This window comes from Pongo abelii, chromosome 5 (assembly GCF_028885655.2).
Source record: "Pongo abelii isolate AG06213 chromosome 5, NHGRI_mPonAbe1-v2.0_pri, whole genome shotgun sequence".
NCBI classification, from domain to species: domain Eukaryota; kingdom Metazoa; phylum Chordata; class Mammalia; order Primates; family Hominidae; genus Pongo; species Pongo abelii.
The window spans coordinates 110586044-110610542 of record NC_071990.2 but is presented as its reverse complement, the minus strand read 5'-3'; the positions used below and the strand labels follow the sequence as shown (position 1 = coordinate 110610542).

General features: G+C 40.6%; 1 protein-coding gene across 4 annotated transcripts in view; it reads left to right on the top strand.

The window, feature by feature from the left end:
• AK9 (adenylate kinase 9) overlaps positions 1 to 24282 on the top strand; it is a 206821-nt gene extending 182539 nt beyond the window's left edge. For 3 of the 4 annotated variants that reach the window (XM_024248833.3, XM_054557985.2, XM_054557986.2), the window contains exons 30-41: positions 358 to 570; positions 925 to 1143; positions 2562 to 2775; positions 7623 to 7824; positions 10198 to 10344; positions 10452 to 10672; positions 17741 to 17937; positions 19016 to 19185; positions 19418 to 19516; positions 21547 to 21649; positions 22898 to 23012; positions 23432 to 24281. In XM_024248833.3, the coding sequence (XP_024104601.2) occupies positions 358 to 570; positions 925 to 1143; positions 2562 to 2775; positions 7623 to 7824; positions 10198 to 10344; positions 10452 to 10672; positions 17741 to 17937; positions 19016 to 19185; positions 19418 to 19516; positions 21547 to 21649; positions 22898 to 23012; positions 23432 to 23634 (2103 nt within the window). In that variant the 3' untranslated portion in view covers positions 23635 to 24281. Of the gene's footprint in view, positions 1 to 357; positions 571 to 924; positions 1144 to 2561; positions 2776 to 7622; positions 7825 to 10197; positions 10345 to 10451; positions 10673 to 17740; positions 17938 to 19015; positions 19186 to 19417; positions 19517 to 21546; positions 21650 to 22897; positions 23013 to 23431 lie in introns of all 4 variants that reach the window. The other variant, XM_063724946.1, reaches the window with a different exon arrangement.
• The last annotated feature ends 217 nt before the right edge of the window (positions 24283 to 24499 follow it).

Below are 24499 nucleotides of genomic sequence, written 5' to 3'. Positions count from 1 at the left end.
CCATGAAGGAACCCAGAAGTTGCAAGCAACTATAAACATAAAGTCACATCCTCAAGGAGAAAAAAAGAAATTTTAAAAAACCAGTCAAATCCAAAATAAATTCAAAAATAGTTAGAAGAAATAGTCTACCTAAATGAGAAGGAACCAGAAAAATAATTCTGGCAATGTGACAAAAAAGGGTTCTATAGCACCCCCAAAATTGTCAGATATTTAAAACCTTATCACGTTACTAGATGAATGTCAACATACAATACCAACCAATATCGAGCCATTACAAAATATTCCAGATGATTTGTTAATAGTGTCTTTTGTTACATATTTTACATGTATAGTAAAAGGGAATGTTTTCTTCCTTAGAATGTTGTTAGAGATGATGAAGAGATTAGTGAGGAAGAACTTGAAGAAGACAATGATGATATTGAAAACATCCTTGAAGATGAGTTTCCAAAAGATGAGGAAGAGATGAGTGGCGAGGAAGATGAAGAACAGGAAACTGATGCAATTGAGCGCCTGAGAGGTGAACTAGGAGAAAAATTTGAAGCAGATACACATAATTTACAAATAATACAGGTTATTACTTTTCCTTTGCTTTTTATAATTCAAAAGTAATATTTGAGAATCAGACTAAAGCAATTTAGTTCATGCCATTTCTTTAAACATTTCAAAAATGTATATTTTAGGGCTGTATTTCCTTTTATCAGTATCATTTAACAATTATGCAATAAGTCCATAAATTAAGAGCAACGTGGAAGCCACAGAGGGTCAGAGTAAGTTTAGTCACCAACATGCAGCCACTTGGAAGCTGAAAAATATTTGTGTTCTGGACTGAAGTAGTCAGTCACCAGCAGTGTCTACATGCTGTGACTAAATACTACCAGCCTTTTTCTCACTACATATATTTGTTTTTATGACTTTTCTTATCAGGATGAACTTGAGAGGTATTTGATACCAATAATTTCCATTAATGGAGCTCGGAAAAATCACATTGTACAATATACATTGAATATGAAACTGAAACCACTGGTGGAAAATCGTGCAAGCATTTTTGAGAAATGTCATCCAATACCAGCACCCCTTGCCCAGAAAATGCTCACCTTTACCTACAAGTATATAAGCTCATTCGGCTATTGGGACCCTGTAAAGGTAATTTCAGCAAACGCACCTGAAAGCCATGTTCCTTATTTATTTTTTTCAAAGGTATGTCTTTTTTTAAAGGAAAAAGACTGGATAATTTCAAAAATTTTAAGTATTGTGTAGTAGTCTCATCTAGCTATAAAAATACTTTGGGATTTAAAATGGAATCATTAAACTTTCAGCTTTTCTTTTATCACCAACTGTGTAACATAGAGCAGACACCCCTACCTCACCCTGAGTTTCTCCTTATCTCTAGCATTTACTCCCATCCATGAACTTCACTCTAGCCCAAGAATTATAATGTTGACACTACCACTGATCTGTAACAACTGTCTTGAGGTAGCTCTCAGGGAGGAGCAATATTGCCATACTGTTTCACACCTACTCTGTCAAGTCCAGGGATGGCTGACGCTTGCCCATCTGATGCTATAAAAAGATATTCAAACGTAGCATTGATCAGTTGCCCAGTCTTCATCATCACCAATGCAAAGATGTGGAACCACTCCTCCAACTTCATTCCTACCCACACCTTAGGTTGCCTTTTATGGGTATTTTTCCCTTTCATGATAGCTCTTAATGTTTATGTGAGTGGGATTTGAACTGTACAAAAATACAGAAGAGAACCCAGTGGGATTTGCCCTACTAGTATACCCCTAAAAGATAACCCAAGAACCCAATTGTATTAGTCATCTCTGGCTGCCATAACAAAATATCACTTGGTAGCTTAAACAACAGAAATTATTTTCTCACAGTTCTAAAGGCTAAAAGTTTAAGATCAAGGTGCCAGCAGGGTTGGTTTTTCTGACAAGGCAAGACCTCTTTCCTTAACTTGCAGTTGGCCACCTTCTATCTGTGTCCCCACGTGGCCTTTTCTGTGTGCCCACCCTGATGTCTCCTCCTCTTGTAAGGACACCAGTCCCACCAGATTCAGGTTCCATCCTTCTGACCTCATTTAACCTTAATTACCTCCTTTATTAAAGGCCCTGTCTTCAAATATAGTCACTTTGGGTGCTAGGGCCTCAAACAGAAATTGAGGAGGTAAGGGAGAAACAATTCAATCCATAACATCACCTTAGGAACGGACCTCTTTGTGAGGATAAATTGGCCTGTTAATAAATGCAAACAACCTTAGGCTGTTTGACAGAAACATTCAGTATACACTAAACACACTATAAATGAAGTAGAAGGACTATAATTGTCATAAACTGAAGGCCAATTAAGAACTATTGCATTGATTACATACGGCTGTAAAATAATGTGTACTTTTCCACAGTTGTTTAATATTAATCTTTGATTATAATTGGTTTTCTTATTCTGTAAGGAAATTTTTTTTTCTTATGTCACGAATTGTTTTTTTCAAATGTGTTTCAGGGAAGTGCTGTAAAAATTCAAACTAACTTTCAAATTCAACTGTGTATATGTTGCAGCTAAGTGAAGGAGAGACAATCAAGCCAGTTGAAAATGCAGAGAATCCAGTTTATCCTGTAATCCATCGTCAGTATATTTATTTCTTATCTAGTAAAGAAACAAAAGAAAAATTCATGAAGAACCCAATCAAATATATCCGCCAACCCAAACCTAAGCCTACTGTGCCCATTAGGATTATAATTGTGGGGCCTCCAAAATCTGGGAAAACTACAGGTAAGCATATGTTTGCCTTTGTTTTCCTCAAGCATAAAAGAATCTGCTTGTACCCGATTCACATGGCAGGTCAATTCACCAAGACACTGGGTTGCAGCAGAAAAAGACATTTAATTGTAGGGTGGCTGAGTGAGGAAACAGGAGGAAATCTCCAATCTGTTTCCCTGAGGAATTTGGGGCTAGGGTTTTTAAGAGTTTTGGAGTGGGCTGAATTGAAGTGCAAAAATCATTGATTGGTTGAAGAATACAAGGTGAAGTCATGGGACAGGGAGATGAAGAAACTGACTTCTCCTGCTGATTCGGTGGGGGTTTTAAACCTCCTGTTGGTGTCAGCTATTCTGCTGGCATTTAGGTTCTGCTTAAGGAATTCCTTAACAACAGCCTTATTATTCTAACATCAGAGATCCTATCTATCTTAAACAAAAGCCTTGTGCGTCTCACATCAGAAATCCTATTTATAGGAATGATGGGGATGCCAGTGATCAGTAACTACTGCTATGTGACTTTCAGTTACAAGGAAGTGGGTCAAAGGTGCAGCCTGATTCAGGCTTATTTTAACTATATTTCTGTCTAGAATTCTTGTTAATCCTGTGAGAATGACTGAAAACTAGTGCCACTTCTTCAGAAAACCAACTATCAAGATTGACTCAAAACGAGATAGAAAACCTAAATAGACCAATAACCATCGAAGAGAAGGCATTCGAAAATATAACCCGACTCTGAAATGGCGCAGAATCAAATTGTTTTAGACAAAAATTATAGCCAATTTTCAAAGAACTAAAAACTCAAGAGATAATGCCTGTATTTTTATAAGCTCTCCCATAGCAAGGGGAAAGAGTAAGTTTCCCAAGTTATTTTTATTTTCTTTTTTATTAAGGACTATGGTTCATACAGTCAAAAAGGCATATAGGATACAAATCCATTTTTTAATTAACATGACCCCAATATCAAAACCTAACCAGGACAATACAAGAAATTACAAACTAATATTCATAATTATAGTCAAATATGCTAAGTATATAAAGTATATGAAAATTTTTATAAATATAATTTACTATACTAGGCACAGTGGCTCATGCCTGTAATCCCAGCACTTTGGGAGGCCAAGGTGGGAGGATTACTTGAGCCCAGGAGTTCAGGACCAGCCTGGGTAACATAGTGAGACCTCATCTCCACAAAAAAATTAAAACATTAGCTGGGAGTGGTGGCACATGCCTGTAGTCCCAACTATTTAGGAGGCTGAGGTGGGAGGACCACTTGAGCCAAGGAAATTGAGGCTACAGTGAGCCATGATTGTGCCACTGTACTCCACCCTAGGCAACAGAGTGAGAGCCTGTCTCAAAACAAGTAATAATAGTAAATCAATTATCTTAATCATTGCTGGAAAGGCATTTGATAAACTATATTCCTGTAATGTTTTGTGTAACTTTGGACTTTAAGGCAAATAGTCCAAAACTTGGTTGGTTGTAGTATTTCAAGATGACATGATAACAACAAGAACAGTGGGTGGTCACAATGAGAACTGAATGGAAAGGGCAGATATAGGATACATTTCCAAGGGAAACAATAAGTCTTAATGACTGACTGAATAGAGAACAAAGAAGAGAGATAAGGGAATTTTATGTTCCAGCTCTCCAGATGAAAAGTTTATTTTGGCTTTATAAAGTTCTTAACATGACAAAAGAGTCTATAATTGTTACAGCAAAGGGGTCCAGAACCAGACCCCAAGAGAAGGTTCTTGGATCTCATGCAAGAAAGAATTCAAGGCGAGTCCATAGAGTACAGTGAAAGCAAGTTTATTAGGAAAGTGAAGGAATGGCTACTCCATAGACACAGCAGCCCCAAGGGTTGCTGGTTGCCCGTTTTTATGGTTATCTCTTGATGATATGCTAAACAAGGGGTGGATTATTCATGTCTCCCCATTTTAGACCACACAGGGTAACTTCCTGATGTTGCCATGGCATTTGTAAACTGTCATGGCACTGGTGAGAGTGTGGCAGTGAGGACAACCAGAGGTCACTCTCATTGCCATCTTGGTTTTGGTGGGTTTTAGCAGGCTTCATTACTGCAATCTGTTTTATCAGCAAGGTCTTTATGATCTGTATCTTGTGCTGACCTTCTGTCTCATCCTGTGACTTAGAATGCCTTAACTGTCTGGGAATGCAGCCCAGTATGTCTCAGCCTTATTTACCCAGCCCCTCCTCAAGATGCAGTTGCTCTTGTTTGCACACCTCTGACATAATCATATCCTAAATGTTCACAAAGATAATGATATTTTCCAAAGACAGCAGAACGTTGACATGCAAAATAAGATCCCACATCCAGAGCACAAGGTGAACATGTACATTACCTGATATCTCATTTTTTTTGTTGAAATGGTGGTTGATTTTTAAATAAGGTGCCAAATTTTAGGAGCCTAATTATTGTTAGAACTTAAAAAAAAATAGATCTCATTCCAGCATTTGTGCAAAGCTGAAGTTATGTGCTCTGTGGCTCTCATAGGAACTTCCTTATTGGGTGGTCCTGATAGTGGTCCCTGGTCAATCATTGTCCTCATGGGATGAGTAGGGTTCTGAGTATCCTCCACCCGCTGCTATCGCCACACAGTGCTCAGGCAAGGAATATACACACAACAGAGCACACCCACATTTACTAGCTACTAGAAGCCATTTATCTGTCTGTTGTCTCACTCAGGAGAAGCCAGTGTGAGTCTTCTTTCAGCCAGTGGCAACATCTATGTAACCTTGGACAAATCAGTTCCCCTCATCTATAAAACTGGAATTTCAATATCCATTCCACCCACCTGATGAAATAGTTAAAAATATCAAATAAAGTCACAGAAGAAAAATTCCTTACAGGCTGTAAGTCACTACTAAAATGTCAAGTGTGCCATTATACATTTTAAAAATTATTTCCTAGAGGATTAACTGAGATCTAACTGTATAGGGTATGCTATGCTGATTGCATCATGGAGTCCATAAATGGACAGAAAGGGGAATGATACAATTCAGTGAAACAGGAATATTATATTGTTATTTGGGGCATACTACCAGATAGTAAGAGTACGTATAAGATGACTTGCAAAGCTCTCAAAAATTTTGCCACCTCATGCAGAAGAAAGAAAACCCTTAAAATTGGTTTGTTAAGGAAAAAAAAAACAAACAAGCAGATTTGGCTCATTAACCAGATCTATCAGCCACATACCTGAAGTACTGTTAATGACTGACCTTTGACAGTTATCAGTTCCATAAAATAGGGCAATTTTAATTTTTGAAATTTCATTGAGAAATGTGAAAATTAGCTTGCTGTTGATATCATTAGCCAGAGTCTAAAACTAATGTGAACTGATAAATTTGAGAAATGAAATAAATTTAGAGTTTTGTTTTTTACTATCTATTGGGTACTACTGTTCTGGTATCTTTGGGTTGGATCTTTTCTGGCTTGAAACCTCTGTGGCTGCAGCACCTTTGCCCAAATTCCTGTCCTGCATCCAGGAAGAATGAGGTAGGCAGACAAGTGAAGAGTGAACAAGACAAACATGAATTGAGTGTTGTAGCAGCTCAGAGGAGACCCACAGTGGGTGGCTCCTCTACTTAGGCAGGTCATCTGTCCAGTGTTCAGTTCTCAGCAGAGAAGAGGCCCTGGAGAGGGTAGCTCCTCTCTGCCACTGGTTGTCCTGATGTCTGCTGCTCTCAGCAGAGAGGAGGCCCTGGAGAGGGTGGCTCCTATCTGCTGGCAGGTCATCTCTGCAGCTCTCAGCAGAGAGGGTAGCTCCTCTCTGCAACTGGTTGTTCTGTCATCTCCAGCTATCAGCAGAGAGGATACTCCTCTCTGCAGCTGGTCGTCCTGTCCTCTCCAGCTATCAACAGAGAGGGTACTCCACTGTCAACAGAGAGGTTACTCCTCTCTGCAGCTGGTCATCCTGTTATCTCTCTGCCCTCTTTGTCCTCTGGTCGTCCTCTCCCCTGCTCTGGCTGAGCCCAGGGCTTTTATGGACCTCAGAGGGGAGGAAGTGCCTGCTGATTGGTCCTTGGGTGGCCCTGGTAGGCCCAGAAGAGGCACCACGAGTCCCCACTCCTGTCCGCAGACTGGCATCCCAGCCCCCAGCCTTCAGGCCCTCCCTGGCCTGAAGGTGGGGCCTTACTGGGGACCCACCCCCTTCTGCCCAGTAATCAATCTGCCACCCACTGCCATTTATGGCCCCTGGGGCTTGGCCCCAACCCCTGCTCAGAGATGGGAGTAGGGCCAGGAGCAGAGAGAGGCCAGGCAGAGGGAGCAGACACCCCTGAGCCTGCAGGGGTTGGGGAGGTTCCCAGGCCCCTGAGGATGCAGGCTGCAGAGATGCAGAGATGCCTGGGTCCTGCACGTGGGAGAACCCCCCAAGCTGCACCTAGGGAGCTCCCACCCCACCAACTCAGAAGGGGCAGGGTTCCTGCTTGTCCGCGGCTCCTGCCTGCTCCATGGAGCAGGAGGCCCAGAGCTTCAGCCGTGGGTCAGGTGGCTGCAGCTGCACCCAAGAGGGCAGGTCTTACCTGCTCCTGGCTGCCTCCAAGAGCACAGAGAGGCTCAGACCCATAGCTGCAGTTTAAGTGACTGTAGCCACGCCCAGGAGGATGAGGCTGCTGCCTGCTCCATAGAGCAGGAGGCCTGGGTCTGCAGCATGGTTTGGGCAGCTGTAGCCAGTGTGATGGCAGCAGCCACTGCCATCACTATGTTTGCTACTTGGGGGACAGGATCATTAGAAGCCCAAACCTGAGCATCATGCAATATACCCATGTAACAAAACTGCACATGTTCCCCCTGAATCTAAATCATTTAATTTAATTTAAAAGTTTTATGTTTTTCAGTTGCCAAAAAAATTACAAGTGAATATGGGTTAAAGCATTTATCAATAGGAGGAGCTTTGCGTTATGTACTAAATAATCACCCGGAAACAGAGCTGGCACTTATGTTAAATTGGCATCTTCATAAAGGAATGACAGCACCTGATGAACTGGCTATTCAAGCCTTAGAACTTTCTCTGATGGAAAGTGTGTGCAATACTGCAGGGTAAGTGAATGGGGTGAGAGGATGGGACAGAGGGAATTAAATCTTTCAAGAAACTGCTCGCTCATGATTTAAAACACTTACATAGGGGCTTAAAGCTCTTGTAAAGGGTGTGATCTACTTCTCTCAAACTCTGGGCACCTATATGGTTACATATTTGAATTTTCTGTCAAGCAAAAACTTGGCTTGAAAATTCACATGCCAGATTAGCAGGCAGGCCCCTTCACTCTCTCCAGCAACCCCTGAGTTGTCCAAAAGCCTTCAGACTTAAACAAAGGAGGTTGATGTGACTTCCATACTCCAGGAGTTCTTCTCACTGCCCCATGAAGTTATGGAGAAGTGGCCCTCCCCCGTGCCCCAGGTGCTGGTCCAGTGGAGATGGCCTATGTCTGGCCCAGCTCTCTGCACGGGTTAGCAGTGCCTCTCCTTTAACCCCACATTTGGACAAGAAAGCTATGCACTTGAGCTGTCTCTTCCATTTGCACTTCTCACCTTTGCTCCTCCAGCACAGCCACGGGCCATACCCAGTAGTAAAAGCCCTCGCCATGAAACCTGAGGCCCTGGTCTTTAGCACAGGTCACTGACCTAGAACCCCCCTGATTTATTCAAGGTTTTCTATTAGGAGCCTCCTTGACTTTCCTTGTCTGTGACCCATAATTAAGTCCTTGAACAGTTCTCGAGTTCATTTACTGGGGAGCAGCTTCTGGGGTGTCAGACTTTATCCCCAGAAAAGGCCCCGGACTTACCCAGATTGAATTACCTCCTCCCTGGTGTTCAGCTTTGCATAAGAAGGACCTCAGTGAGGCAATCATGGTTGAGTCAAAAAGATTTCATTCCACCTTAATACCAGGACAATGACTGCTCATTCACCCTGAATTTCCCTAATCCTGAGGGTCACTCAAGTGACTCTTCACAGGACAAAGAAGTTGACCTACTCTTAATTAAAAAAACAATTGCACCCTCATACATTCTCTATGAGGCCAGCCTAGCCAACAATCCCCTCTGCTGTAGAATTGTAGGCCAGTGCCTAGAGACTCAGCTGTTATAAAAGAAAAACTTCAGCTGAATTAAATTCAAAGGAGTTTAAGCACTGAACAATTCACAAATCGGGCAGCCCCCAGAATCACAGCAGATTCATGGGAGACTCCAGCGAAGCCACATGGTGGAAGAAGATTTACAGACCAAAAAAGGGAAATGATGTACAGAAATTGGCAGTGAGATACAGAAACAGCTGGACTGGTTACAGGTTGGTGTTTGCCTTATTTGAAAACAGTTTAAACACTTAGCAGTCTATGAGTGGTTGAAGTATGGCCGCTGGGATTGGCCAGGACTCAGTTATTGTTACAGGCACATACTCCTAAGTTAGGTTTTCAATCTTGTCTGACTATTAAGCTAGGTTACAGTTCATCCACAAGAACTCAAATATAGACATATGGCCATATTTAGTTTGCTTTAACAGCTGGAAGGCACTGAGGCAGGGGGTCCTGTGGCTTAGGTCAAACCAAACTTCCTGATGACCACCAGCCAGCATGCCCAGCTTGCTCCCACCTCACAGGGAGTTTCTTGAGCTTGGGGGCCACTCCTCCTAGAAGCTATAACCAGCCTTTTTTTCCTCCTCTCAGTTTGATAGTGACAATCTCATTATCTCAACCTATTGAACTAGTTTAAATTTTCCTTGTCATTTCTGCTCAGAGGCATGCATCATAGGTCCTGATGGAATGATTCCCACTCAAATATTATAGGGCCACTCTCACCAACTCTCCCCCAGCTGCACTCCCAGCTTCCTCACAGAGCATTTACTACAAAAAGCAAGCTTAGAGCACTCTTTTTTTTCCATATTGGCTTAGTCTTTACTAAAATACTACTTCTTGAGCATCTAATATGTACCAAGTCCTACTCTAGTTGCTTTACATACCTGATCTCCAATCTTTAAAACAACTCTAAGAGTTAAACATCATTTCCTCTCAGAAAGTTCAAACCAGGTTTTAAATCTAAAGTTATCTGCCTCTAAAGCTATACTCTTTCATGTTTAGATTAACAGCACCAATTGAACACAATGTTCAAGGTACTGTGGGAGTTATCTCTCAAATTCTGCCAAAATCTATCTCCAGCATGCTGAGTGTAGAAATTCAGAGCTCTCTCCTACGCCCACCTTCTGAACTGTGTTTGGATGTGTCCTGCTCACCTCATGGCTCTTGGCCTGACTGAGATTAAAGATGTAGAGATGAAGAGGGCAAAGTGTGAAGAAAATAAATTGAGTTACATAAGGAAAAGCATGAGCTACTCCTAAAGAGACAGACTGGTTCTGGAAGACAGAAAGGAAGTACGAGAGAAAAAGAAATGTGGAATTTTTATTTTCATGTTTTTCCTTGTTAGTGTTGTCATCGATGGATATCCTGTAACTAAACATCAAATGAATCTCTTGGAAGCTAGGTCAATCATTCCCATGGTCATCTTTGAATTGAGTGTGTCTTCCAAGGAGATTTTCAAAAGATTGCTCCTAGAAAAAGAAAATGAACAAAGGTAACGTGCATGATGAAGACAACAAAAAAGGAATAAACTTTAATCATACAGGGGGAAAAGATATGTTTTTAATAGCTTTTTCCATTCCTTCTCTGTTTCTCTATTAGATTGCCTTATCCATTGCACAATAGTGCACAAATTATAGCTGTCAATAATGTAAAGTATCGCAAAAATATTGGTGAGATTAGGCAATATTATCAAGAACAGCATCAGAACTGGTATGTGATTGATGCATTTCACAGCAAATGGTGGGTATGGAATGAAGTCATTAAGAATGTTCAAATGGTGAATAAATACATGCAGACATACCTGGAAAGAATAAAAGCAGGTAAGATAGCACTTCTTAAGGTAGAATAAAATATTAATTTAAAGTGTAAACATGCCTGACTCATGTTACTGTAATTCATTCCATTTGAACATGAGTCAGGCATGACTTAATAAGTATTTCAATACTTATTATCCAATACTATATATATATAGTATTATCCAATTATTGTGATGCTATGGTCTGAAATTTGTATCACCCAAAATTCATATGCTGAAACCGAATCCCCAGTGTAATAGTATTAAGAGGTGGGGCCTTTAGGAAGTGGTTAGATCATGAGGGCTTGCCCTCATGAATGGGATTAGTGCCCTTATAGAAGAGGCTTGAGGGAGCCTGCTTGTCCCTTCTACCACATGAGAATACAGCAAGAGAGCACCATCTATGAGGAACAGTGCCTCGCCAGATACCAGATTTGCTGGTACCTTGATTCTGGACTTCCCAGTCTCCAAAACTGTGAGCAATAAATCTCCATTGTTTATTAATTACCCAGTCTGTAGCATTTGGTTATAGCAGCCAAAATAGATTATTACATGTGGGCATATTTGTTCTAATAAATGACTGCCGCTACCCAAGCTATCATTTACTGAATGCCTATGTGAATCTAGGACATAAAAATAATGCATGATCTCTCACTAAAAGGGTATATAGTGTTTGGAATAGTAAGAAGCTATTTTTCAGAATGTGTGGAGTAGTTATATGGGTCCATGATTGCACAGTGACACCTGGCAAAATTTTATTTAGGAATCTAGAATTAAAATTATTTTCATTATTTACACCCATTATAGTATGATGTAAATGTTGAGTCCATAAAAAAACTAAGCTTGCTCATTAAAATGTCTTTTAATCTATATTAGGAATTTGCAGAAGCACATGTTTGATTATATATTCTTGTTAAATAGTTTATTGACTGTTCTCTGAAAATACACAAAATACAAGGAAAGTTATCTACATCTGATATCTCTAAAAAGAGTGATGACTACAAAGATGTGATCTGTAGGGATCTCACAGACATCTGTTTCATGATTGTGTTTAACTTCAGAAACTACAGAGAAGGTATGATGAGGTTTATGGGAGCCATGTGACTAAGAGAGTCCTGTACGAAGAAAAATGCAGTGAGGATTCCAATAATAACTGCATCACTGTATCTTGATTTGCTTCACCATGTGGGCATAACCAGTATCTCTGGTTCCTGTTTGTTTACAAATTGGGAATCTGTTTTCACCTAAAGATCATAAGGCATGAAGATAAAAGTACAAGGGAAGGGAGAATTGAATTTTTAGAAATATCTCAATAAGCTCTGGATGGGATCGCACTGGGAAACACTCCACAGCAAACTTTGAAAGCGAAAGCTGTGCCTCATTCATCTTTCTGTTACTCTATTTCAGCCTCCCTGTCTTAGACTGGGTTCCCTAGAAACAGACTCAAGATGAAAAGTCATGTGCAGAAGTTTTATCAGAAAGTACTTTCAGGAGTAGAGTTGCCAGATTTAGCAACTAAAAATACAGGACACCCAGTTCTTTTTTCTTGAAGGAGTCTCACTCTGTCGCCCAGGCTGGAGTGCAGTGGTGTGATCTCTGCTCACTGCAACCTCCCCTTCCCGGGTTCAAGTGATTCTTGTGCCTCAGCCTCCCGAGTAGCTAGGACTATAGGTGTGCATCACCACGCTGGGCTAATTTTTTGTATTTTAGTAGAGACAGGTTTTCACCATGTTGACCAGGCTGGGCTCAAACTCCCGACCTCGGGTGATCCACCCTCCTCTGCCTCCCAAAGTGCTAGGATTGCAGGTGTGAGCCATCATGCCTGACTGACACCCAGTTAAATTTAAATTTCAGATAAACAATAATTCTTTAGTATAAGTATATCCCAAATAATTGCATAGGGTATACTTATACTAAAAACTATTAATATTCATTGCTTATCTGAAATTCAAACTTAACCAGGTATTCTTTAATTTTATTTTTTATTTTTTGAGACAGGGGCTTGGCTCTGTTTCCCGGGCTGGGGTGCAGTGGTACAATCATAGCTCACTGTAGCTTTGAACTCCTAGTCTCAAAGGATCCTCCTGCCTCAGCCTCTCCAGTAGCTAGGACTACAGATGCATGCCACCATGCCCAGCTAATTTTTTAAATGTTTTTATAGAGATTGGAGGGGGCAGTCTTACTTTGTTTCCCAGGCTGGTCTCAAACTCCTGGCTTCAAGCGATCCTCTCACCTCAGCCTCCCAAAGTACTGAGTTCATAGGCATGAGCCACTGCACCCAGCAGTGTCCTTTATTTTATCCAGCAACTCTAATCAGGAGATACACCTGTGGACAAGTCAGGATGGTCAAATTGGGCAGAGGGAGAAACTAACCTGCAGTGTGGTGGGAACAGAAGCCCTCAGTAAATCCTGGGGAAACACTGGTGCTGGGAGGGACCTTCAAAATGTCCCCAAAGTGGGGGAGGGTCCAGGCTTTGTATCCTCTCCACCCTCGCATCAGCCTGTCATTGACCGCAGGCCACCCTGGGAGGGAGTATAACTTGTGTAAGCTGTGACAGAAGGGCAATTTCCTGTCAAGCTGTGAGCAATCCGCGCCAGGTGCCCAGCAGCTGCAGGGTGGGTATGTCAGCCCTGGAGAGGGAACTGAGGATCCACTACATGATTCCAGTGCCTGCCTCTGCCACACATAGTTTCATCTTGGTGAAGTCTGTCCTGTTTTCTGCTTCAGCGTCCGCCTGATAATCTAGTGTGTACCTGATTGTTTGAATTTAGTTTTGATTTTTTTCATGCTCTGTTTCCTTTGTATACTGTTCAAATGATCCTCTCCTACCAGGAGGCCAAGGTTTACCCTGATCAGTGAGATGGTACAAGGCTGGGGCTTAGAGAATTAAAGAGATTCCTCCTGCCACGTTTCAGAAGAGGGTACATAGACGTTGCCAGATGTCATCAAGAATATCCCAATAATTAGAAAAAGAGACATTCGGGTGTCTTTTGAGACTTGAAGTTACATGATTCTAAATTACCCCGTCACTAAACCTGTCAGGATTGGTGAGGTTCAGTACATCTGAGCTGAAGAGCAACCAAGAAATAGATAGTATTAGAATACTATAGCACCACGTAGTATAATAATACTTTGTATTATAATACTATATACCTTAATAATACTATATATTATTGTACTATAGTACTACATATTATTGTACCACTATAGTATCATAGTAGTGTAATATTCTTTGTAGAAAATCAATATTGGAACTTGTTAGCCTTTTCATCTGTGTCATAAGCAACAGATAGAATAGTGTATTTGTTATCTATTGTTGCATAACAAATTAGTACAAAACTTAGCAACTGAAAATAACACACACACACACACACACACACATATACAGTTCCTGTGGGTCAGAAATCTGGACACAGTTTAACTGGGTAGTCTCTTACAAGGCTACAGTGAAGGTGTCAGCCAAGACTATGGTATTTTCTGAAGGCTCAACTGGGAAAGAGCCCACTGCCATGCTCACTCGTGTGATGTCGGTAAGATTCCGTTCCTTAAGTGTTACTGGACTGAGGACCTCAGTTCCTTGCTGGCTGCTATTGGCCAGAGGCCACCCTCAGTTCCTTGCCATGTGAACCTCTCCAACATGGCAGCTTCCTTTATCAAGTGAACAACCTGAAAGGGCAAGAAAGAGTGTCCATCTTTTGTAATTGGTTTACTTAGGGCTGCTGAAACAAACTGCCACAAACTGGGTGGCTTAAACAACAAAAATGTATTGTCTCACAGTTTTGGTGGCTAGAAGTCCAAAATCAAGGTGTTGACAGGGCCATCCTCTGCCTGAAGGTTCTAGGGGAGGATCTATTCCATGCCTTTCTGTTTTTCCAGTGTTGCCAGAAATCCTCAGCATCCCTGAGCTTGTGGATGCATCACTCCAGTCTCTGCCTCTGTCATCACATGGCGTTCTCCATGTGTGTGTCTTTGTGTCTTCACATGTCATTCTCCCTTCCATATCTGTCTGTTTGTGTGTATTTCTCTGACCCTATTTCTGAATAAGGTCATATTCATGGGTAATAGGGGTACTTCAATATATCTTTTTGGGAAACATAATTCAGGCCATAATGGTAAACTAATCTTGGAAATGACATCCCCTCACTTTTGCCATATTCTGTTTATTAGACGCAAGTTACTCAGTCCAGCCCACACATGGGGGAGGAGATTACACAAAGGCATGAACACCACAAGGCAGGGATCAAGAATACGACTGGAGTCAAGTCAGATCAGCCCACCCTGTGGCTTCCAGTGATACACATGATACAATGATATGGTGAAGGAATTCACAATCAGATTTATGTTCAGATTAATCGGGCAATTGGGAATGTTAAGTGATAATAATTTTATGTGGTAAGGTATAGTAAGGTTCAAAGTCATTTGTTTTAAGGCCAATAGTGCTCTCCTAGAAAGCCCTCTGTTAACTCTGTGAAACAGGCACAAAGACATTCAGGAGATCCCACCCAGCTGGCTCTCAGCTCTTCAGAGAAGACCAGAACCTAATGATATGGTCAGGATTCATTCATGGCTGGTATCCTTTCTTCTGGGACTCAGAAGTTGAGTTGGGGATTCTAATTGACCTCTGTTGACTCTGATGAGTCTTAGATGTTACCATTTGGAAAATACTGTCACTTTATCAGTTTATGTCCTAAAGAGCTTGTTAGGAGTAGTGCTGATGCCACACTGATGATTCGTTGCCTTCAAGAGATGAATAGAGGATGAGAGCCAATAAGCAATGGTTTTAAATGCCTGCCTTATTGAAGGAGGGCTGTGACTGCTTAAAGGAATGCCAGTTAATAAAGATCCCTTCATGTTGTGTATGTTCCTTTTCCCCTCCCCTACTCCCTGTTTAAAAGCAGGATTGTGGAGAGATTGCATAATGGAAACCTCTTTGGGCACGGTTTCCCAACCATCTCCTTTTCAGGATTACATGTGGCCTTTTGAAGAGTGAAAATGGTAGTTGGTATCAGGGGACATCATCTCCTGGACCCCCACACCCTCCTCCCCAGTACAGGCAGGCAGATCAGTGAGGCAATCACGTGACATGACACCTCTGGCCTGTGATTCCAAAATCCAAAAACCTCTAAAAATATCAAGTTTAGTTATAAATCATTTGAGGGCAAAACTTGACATGAGCTGACATATGGCTATTTACAGTCTTTTTATGAAACCCAGTAAGTGGGGAAGGGTCAACCTATTTGGTTGCAGAAATTTCATCTTATTGATTACAGGGTGCTTCTCCAGACACTGTGAGGGTGTGATGTATTTCTTTTCTTTCATTTTGTTTGTTTGTTTGTTTGTTTGAGACAGTCTCACTCTGTTGCCCAGGCTGGAGTGCAGTGGCTTACTGCAGCCTCCACCTCCTAAGCTCAAGTGTCCCTCCCACTTCAGCCTCTCAAGTAGCTGGGACTACAGGCATGTGCCACTACAGTGGGCTAATTTTTGTATTTTTTGTAGAGACAGGGTCTCGCCATGTTGCCCAAGCTGGTCTTAAACTCCTGGACTCAAGCGATCTACCCACCTCAGCCTCCCAAAGTGCTGCAATTACAGGTGTGAGCCACCACACCTGGCTGAATGTGATGTATTTCCAAAATCTAAAATATTCTGAATTATCCAACATATCTGGCCCCAAGGGTCTTAGATAAGGGATTACAGTTCTGTAATAGTACATTGCAGATGAGATCATTTCTATCCTAACAAACAAAAAACAAACTATGATTTATGCTTCATAATTTTATGGTTAATTTAGGACCTTCCTAGGCATAATCTTTTAAAAAGGTAAAACTTTGCCTTGGTAAAAGGACAACTAACAAAATGTACTGGCTATAATAAGTCCACTCATTATAACTAAAATGTATTTAAAAAGTAATTTTATTTTCTATAACATCTTATATTGCTTTGAAGTCCCCATTCCAGTGGAGTATTAGAGAGAAAACTCTCTTTTTTATGTGTGTACTTACATTTTTGTTCTGGTTAAGCATAGAGAGAAAACTCTTAATCTTGTTCATTAAAGGAACTTGGGCACTTTCTTTTGAAAATCTACTCTTTAGAATAAAGCCAATCACTTTTGGATAAATGTTTGTTTTCCTTCTCTTGGGTGGGATCTGGGCACAGGGAGAACTTTGTGTGAGTAACATCATGTCAACAAACTATTTGCACTTCCTGAAATCTAGCCCATAGGTTTTTTTTAAATGTAGCAGGTTTATAAATGTGCAGGTATACACACGTATCAATTGTGTGTGTGTGTGTGTGTATCATATATATAGTCTATAATAGCTAAGAACTGAAATGGCCAAAACATTCACCAATAGATAAATGGTTGAGTAAACTACATGTATGTTTATACAGTGGAATACTATGCATTGATTAAAAAGAATTAGGTAAATTGGCCAGGCACGGTGGCTCATGCCTGTAATCCCAACACTTTGGGAGGCCGAGGTGGGTGGATCACCTGAGGCCAGGAATTTGAGACCAACCTGGCCAACATGGCAAAACCCCATCTCTACTAAAAGTACAAAAAATTAGCCAGCCGTGATGGTACACATCTGTAATCCTAGCTACTTGGGAGGCTGAGGCACAAGAATCACTTGAACCTGGGAGGCGGAGGTTACAGTGAACTGAGATCGAGCTACGCCACTGCACTCCAGCCTGGGTGACAGAGCGAGACTCCATCTCAAAAAAGAAAATTAGGTAAATTATATAAGCTTATATGAAAAGAGGTCAAAGACTATAACTGACTGATAAAAGCAAGTTGCAGAATAATGTTTATAGTATAGTGGCACAAGCATACTATATGCAAAAAAGTATGTATGTGAAGGTATAGAAAAAAGACTGAAAAAGATAACAAATCCAACAGTGATGATTACCTCTCAGGTTAAGTATTGGATTGAAACAATGGAGATGTGAATAGTAACTTTTACTTTTTACTCTATTGTTTGGAATTTTATAATGTGTATGTATAGTGCTGTGTAATTAAAATTATTTTAATTTCTAAAATCATTGTGTTCTCTATGAAAAATATATACATGATAATAGTTAATATGTTAATAATAGGAAAAGCTGCCTGCATTGACAAGTTATGTATCACACCTCAAGAGCTGCTTTCTCGCCTGGGAGAATTTGGACAGTTCTGCCCTGTCAGCCTGGCAGAATCCCAGGAATTATTTGATTGCTCTGCAACTGACTCCTTGGAATTTGCAGCAGAGTTCAGGGGGCACTACTATAAAATGAGTTCTCAGGAAAAATTGAATGTAAGTTTGTTCCTAACTCCAAATATTTACTAAAGAAAGAAAATGTCTTATCTTGGAATTAATCAATAGGAAGGGATAGGCACCCAGAAACTTGGGACCAGGAGCCCCATTACTGGAAACTGTGACTGTGGGACCAGTGAAGCAACTCAGCGGTGAGTTCCAAAACTGCATCCCAGGATATAATTTGAAACATTGCAGGAGTCCAGGGTCAATGATGGACTGTTGGCCTGGGCCAGCCTAATGGCTAAGGAGAGCCAACAGTGAGCCCCATCAATGGAAGAGATGCTGAACATCAAGGACTCAGCCCACTGAGGGTCCAGGGGATTCAGGACCCAGGGGTGCTGAAGGGAATCAGAGTCAGTAGAAGTGAAGCAAAAGCTGACATATGTCTCCTGTGCTTTAATTTTTTTTTCTATCACTAGAACTTTTTATATACCTTATATTTCTGCTTAATGGAACAGAATATAGATGTCGTCTCATATTATAATGTCCACAACTTGATGATTTTAAAAGATTGGTAGTTGAAAACAAACAAAAAAAAAAACAGATGCCTCTGAACATTTTATTTCCTTGCAGAATTAGAATTGTTGTTCCCTTTATTATGAGATATTTATTTCTTCCTGCTTACTTAAATGGTAATCATATAATGTTTAAAACTGGAAGTGACATTAAAGGCCATGTATCTGGCCCACCTCCTCCATTTTACAGAGCAATACCTGAAGCTGGAGAAGTTAACTCATCCGCCAAAGGCACCCAACCGGTTAATTACACAGCAGGACAGGAATACAGGCTGGCAGGGGCCTGCTCTCTCCAGTGACTGTAGTGTAGTAGGAGCGCAACAAGTGTTTTTTGTAGGAATGAATGAATGAGTGACTGAGATGAGGATAAATCTTGGATGTGATCACTTGGGAGTATTCCTGTAAGGAACTTCCATTCAGAGGAGAGGTTATTACAGTTTGAGGAGCAGCAGAACGCTGCTACTGAAAATGGGGAGGGTGCAGGAGAGCCTCGGTGGCCTTCTGATTGGCATAGCATTTCTGGTTTAAATCATGTTGCTACTGGAATTCTTTTTTAATAGAAATTCTTGGAGAACCCAGAATTGTATGTGCCTCCCTTAGCACCTCATCCACTCCCATCTGCTGACATGATCCCCAAAAGACTGACGCTGTCAGAGCTGAAGAGTCGATTCCCTAAGTGTGCGGAGCTCCAGGGCTACTGTCCAGTGACCTATCAGGATGGAAACCAAAGGCAAGTCCTGGCCTTCATGGAAGTACAGAATGATATTGCTACGCCAAAGAAGTGGTTCATGTAATAATCTTAACATATTGGTCAAAAGGTCGCTGTTGTTTAATTGGAAAAATATTCTATTTCTTCCTTGAGCTACATAGGTAGAAAAATAAAATACTTTTGACTTTTTATTTACACAGGACTGCATATTAATTATACATTAGAGGTTTTGTTTTGTTTTTTGGTCTTCCAGATATGAAGCTCTAGTACCTGGTAGCATTAACTATGCTTTAGAATATCGTAATCGTATATATATTTGTGAGAACAAAGAAAAACTCCAGAAATTTTTGAGGTGAGACCATTAAATCACAAATATTTACTGAAAATCTGTGTTGCATGCAACATGCTGGGAACGGGGGAGAGGAGTGTGAGAGTGTGTGTGTGTGTGTGTGTGAGAACAAGCACTGGTCCGTGCCATCCCAAAGCTGTCCAGGGTAAGATGGACTTTGAGTGTCTGATAACAACAGAATGTGATGGACTTTAGGGTGGGGAAATGCCTGGACTTCTAAGAAAGTGGAGCCCAAAGGTCTAACTGAATTGTGTGTGGGTGTAAGGTCAGGATAAGGAGTGGGAATTGGCTAGATGAAGGGAAAGAGGGACATGTTCCAAGCAGAGAGACCTACAACAAACCTCGCCTAGGGTATTCCTGAACTGTAAGAACTTCAGCATCGCTGGATGCGATGTGGAGAGGGGACAGAGTGAAGGCGAGGCTGGAGGTGGAGGGCAGGGCCAGAGTGTGGAAGGTCAAGTAAGACCACCATGAAGTGTTTGCGGTTTCATGGACTCATGCTGTGTACACAGTTTGTGTCCTCATAGTGATCCTGAGGGCAATCTGAGCACATTGACTGATTGTAAGTGAGGTCCATGTTGGAATCAAATTTGCTCTGGGGTCAGACCACTACTAAAGTGCAGACCATGGGTTGGAGTCAGACTGCTACTAAAGTGTAGACCATGGATTGGACTACCAGTGATGAGGCTGCCAGAGTAATCTTGTCTGAAATATGATAGCATGTTTGAGCTCATCCATAGTTATGTGGGGAAGGCAGCGGGCTTGGGACCATACCCTGAGAAACACCAATGCATGAATGTCAGAAGAGCTTACAAGGGAAACTGAGAAAGAAGAACCACAGAGACATGAAAGGACAGCCAGGATGAGGAGGGTTGAGGGAGGCGGAGGGGAGGGATGGCATGGCAACAGGTTTAAATGCTTCTCAGAGGTCAAGCAAGACAAGGGCTGAAAAGCGTTTGAGATTTAGGGTGTAACAGGTCATTAGTAATCTTGCCAAGAATGGTTTTGTCAAGTGACGTGAGAGGACGTGACTACAGAGCTCCAAGGAGCAGAGCTGAGGAAACTGAGCTCTTGCCTGTAGTCCAGAGGCTACAAACAAACACAGTGCCTACAGCAGCCAGGAGGCGAGGGACCTGAGGCAAGCAGGCTGGGTGTGAAGACACAAGAGTCAGGGGGCCTGGTGCAAACTGGACTGCACATGGCCGGCTGAAGGGACCAGAGCTGCCCATCTACTGCTGGAAGAAGCTGGAAACTATTATTGCTGTTTAAATTGTTCACATTCCTAAACATCCACATCTGATTCAAATTTAAAAATAAAATACATGTGGATCAAATCCCATCCGCAGATAAAATTTCTGTGGTAGCTTGCAATCTCTAGTGAAGCCACTGTTTGAAGAAGTTTTAATTATAAAAAGAGAAGAGATGTTCGTTTCTGGAAGGCATATAGGATTTAAGGAGTAAAAATGGTTTTTCTTTTTTTTTTTAAATGGGGAATTATGAAGATGTTTAAATGCATATGCACGGGAAGGACCCAATAAAGAAGGAAGTGGCAAAGATGCCAGGGCAGGGAGCAAGCAGGTGCTGTAGTAAGATGCCTGGAGAGAGGGAGCGGTGGGACCAAGGGACCTGGTCTCAGATGGGAGGCACCTCCACCATGGGAAGAGAACAAGTGGGTAGCTCTGCTTGTGATGGGCCGAGGAAGTCCCATCCCGATGGCTTCTCTGAGTACAGCATGGCATCTGCCTGGGGGTGAGGGGGCATTTGGGAGAGTCAGAAGTTTAAGGAAAATAAAGAAAGTTTTATATAATTGCTGTGAATAATGAGAAAACTGAGTCGAGGTGAGTAGGGCTGGGTACCCAGTTGACATGAGTGGCTGTGCACTTCCAGGAGCCCCAGCATTCCCACTTGTATCATTTTCTCCAGTGCAGAAAAACAAGTAGTGAACTTTATCTTCTAATAGTCTCTTGTCTATTCCTATCTATACACGCTGAGTATAACTGTGAGCATCCATCTAATGAACTTTGTGTTCTTAGGTCGCCAATGAAATACTGGGAACAGAAGCTTCCACACAAGCTTCCCCCATTAAGGGAACCGATACTTCTTACTAGTCTTCCTTTGCCTGGATATCTGGAACAGGTTATTTTACTTAATTTTCTGTTATATATGTTAGAAGAATACAATGACTTCTTCTTTTTAACACTAATTTTCATTTTGGGAACAATAAAATTCAAGGCAGAGTTTTCTGATTTTAAGCTGCAAATTCTCTCAGCCTATTTTGTTTATATGTAGTGGTTAAAATAAAATGTGTGAAAATCCCCTGCTTCCATAGCTAATTCCCAAATATCTGCACCAAAGTGAAGAGAAAGTAGAGCGCCACAAAATTGTTTCCATTTGAATTAGATATGTAGTTTGGTTCTTACTTTTGAATTTCAATGTCTGTGAAACTTTTTATAATTTGAAATGTGCAGATTCAGTCCGTGAGAGGGTCATTCACTGACTACTAGAAAGAGTGGAGTTACAGTGACACAACCAAACCAAAAAGCGCATATTTTGCCCCACATCCAGATAAAGTCAGTTTTATTTACTGTTATTTATTTATTCTATTTAAGTTATACTTTATTTCTCCAAGTATAACTTTTTAAGAATAGCAAAACTTAGCAACAGCCAACCGCTATCTTTACTATTTTATTTTATTTTTACTATTTTTAAAGCTTTTTTAAAAAATGTCTACAAAATAAATGCTTAGGGCACAATTTCAAACCTTTGTCAGCAATTCTTAACCACTCTGATTTTTTCAACTTGCCTATAAGGTTAGCCTTCAGTCTGGTTTAACATCAAAATGCCAGATGAGGCCCACCCATAGGGGAGTATTCTCATGAAGGCCAATTTTTATCAGGAGGGCCTCTTACCTTCTTCTGGGCTCTGGAATCTTGCCAGCACTGACTACTGTGGTCTCTGGAATTCCTTGTCAGGTGGCCAAGGGTCCTCAGAGTGGGAGGCAGTCTGGCCATTTCTGAGAATGAAAGCAGATACGGGCCAAGATATCGCAAAGCCTAGGGTCCCCTTTTCTTTCTTCTCTTAACTTTTTTTTATAAAAAATATCAAACATATAAAAATAGAGAGACTTGTGTAATGAAGCCCATACTCCTATCCATCACTTAGCTGACACTAAGTCAGTTTGTAATTTTCATTTTTCCTAATCAAATGTATTTTGTATTTCTTTCCTGTTGGCTAACTGGTCATCTAACCATATTTATAAGCCCCATCCCCACTCCAGGGGGCTATTTGAGGCAAAGAAATAATATTTGCCTGATTATCTATTGGCACTAAGAAAAGAAACCAAACTCAAGTATACACAAAATTTGAATTGTTCCCTCCCTGCAGGGTATTGCAACTTCTCTAATTAAAGCAATGAATGCAGCGGGATGCTTAAAGCCCAAGTTCCCCTTTTTAAGTATAAGGAGATCTGCACTGCTATATATAGCACTTCATCTCAAAGGTATGTCTTTTTTAATGATTTACTACTCAGAACAAATTTAACATTAATGGTAGTATAAGTGATGAATAGTATTGTTAAACTGTGTTGCCTGCTTGGTGAGAGAGAGAGAGAGAGAGAGTGTTAGTAGCAAATACAATACAGGGCAAATATTTTAAATAAAATGTCAAAGTTAAAATTCTATTTTCAAAGTAGGGACTAAGTAATACAGTCAGCTGTCAATAATCCATGCCATAAAGAAGGGTGAGTAGAGGCAATTGTGACCTAAAACAGAATAATCTCCAGATTTTATTTGGGATTTGGATATCTTCTCAACCATAACTATGTAACTAACTCAACCACACATCCAGGTCTCTTTCTCTTTCATTTAATGACTCACTAACTAGCAGAAATTATTCACAGTTCTGTGAAATTTTCTACAGCATTTAATCCCAAAGGTTCCGAATATACAAGAAAAAAGTATAAGAAGAAGATGGAGCAGTTTATGGAGAGTTGTGAACTCATAACATACCTGGGTGCCAAGATGACCAGAAAATACAAGGAACCTCAGTTCAGAGCCATTGACTTTGATCATAAGTTAAAGACCTTTCTCTCTCTCAGAAATATAGACCCAATTAATGGGTAGTTTACTTAGATGATAGCAGCCTGAATCTCAAGAGTTATCTGAAAGTGATAGAGGGAAACTGAGAGAAGTAGATTGAAAATCTGGGCCTCTTGGAAGTACTTTTGCCTCCTGAGCAAGGTACCATGGCTGCCAGACTTCAGGTGAACTCAAAGGTCTGCCCGCCAGGAAGGAGCGCTCTTATGGAAACATAAGTTTTAATACAATTTTAAAATGTATTGCTCTTTGCCTGAACTTTGATGCTTTAACAAAATAAACATTCTATTTGTAATTCCATATAGAAAAGTTAAGTGACTTATTTAATAAATGTATTATTTTCCTTTTTAACATTTTCAGTAGACAAGTCAGTCTGTTAAAATTACTTATTAAATGTTAGAAAGCTTTAAGACATTTAACATTGTTATAAATGAAACCAAAACATGGGTTATACATTTTACATACAAAATTGTTTGTGAACTTTGTGAACATAAGATACTATCATTTTCCCAATAAAATAAATGGATTTTGCAACAACTTACTGGCTGCTTTTCTTTTTCTTAAGTATTCATTGAAGCATGCTTTATACCTTATTTTATAATTAGAAATTACCTGGAATTTTAAGAAGGATGAAATCTAGAGTCATTATATGACTCAGTATATGCTAGAGGAAAACTTACTAAATTGAATTTAATGAGATTTTTAAAATAACAATTTTCAGCAGCAATATAAAAAGATCTGGAATAAGAAACAGCAAGATTGACTCTTAAAAATAAAAAATATGACCATTAACTGTGTAACCTTGGGTAAATTTCTCTGAGCCTTCATTTCTTAATCTCCACAATAGATGGTTTAGCTCTTTGATCCCTATAAATTCAATAATGTTAATTAA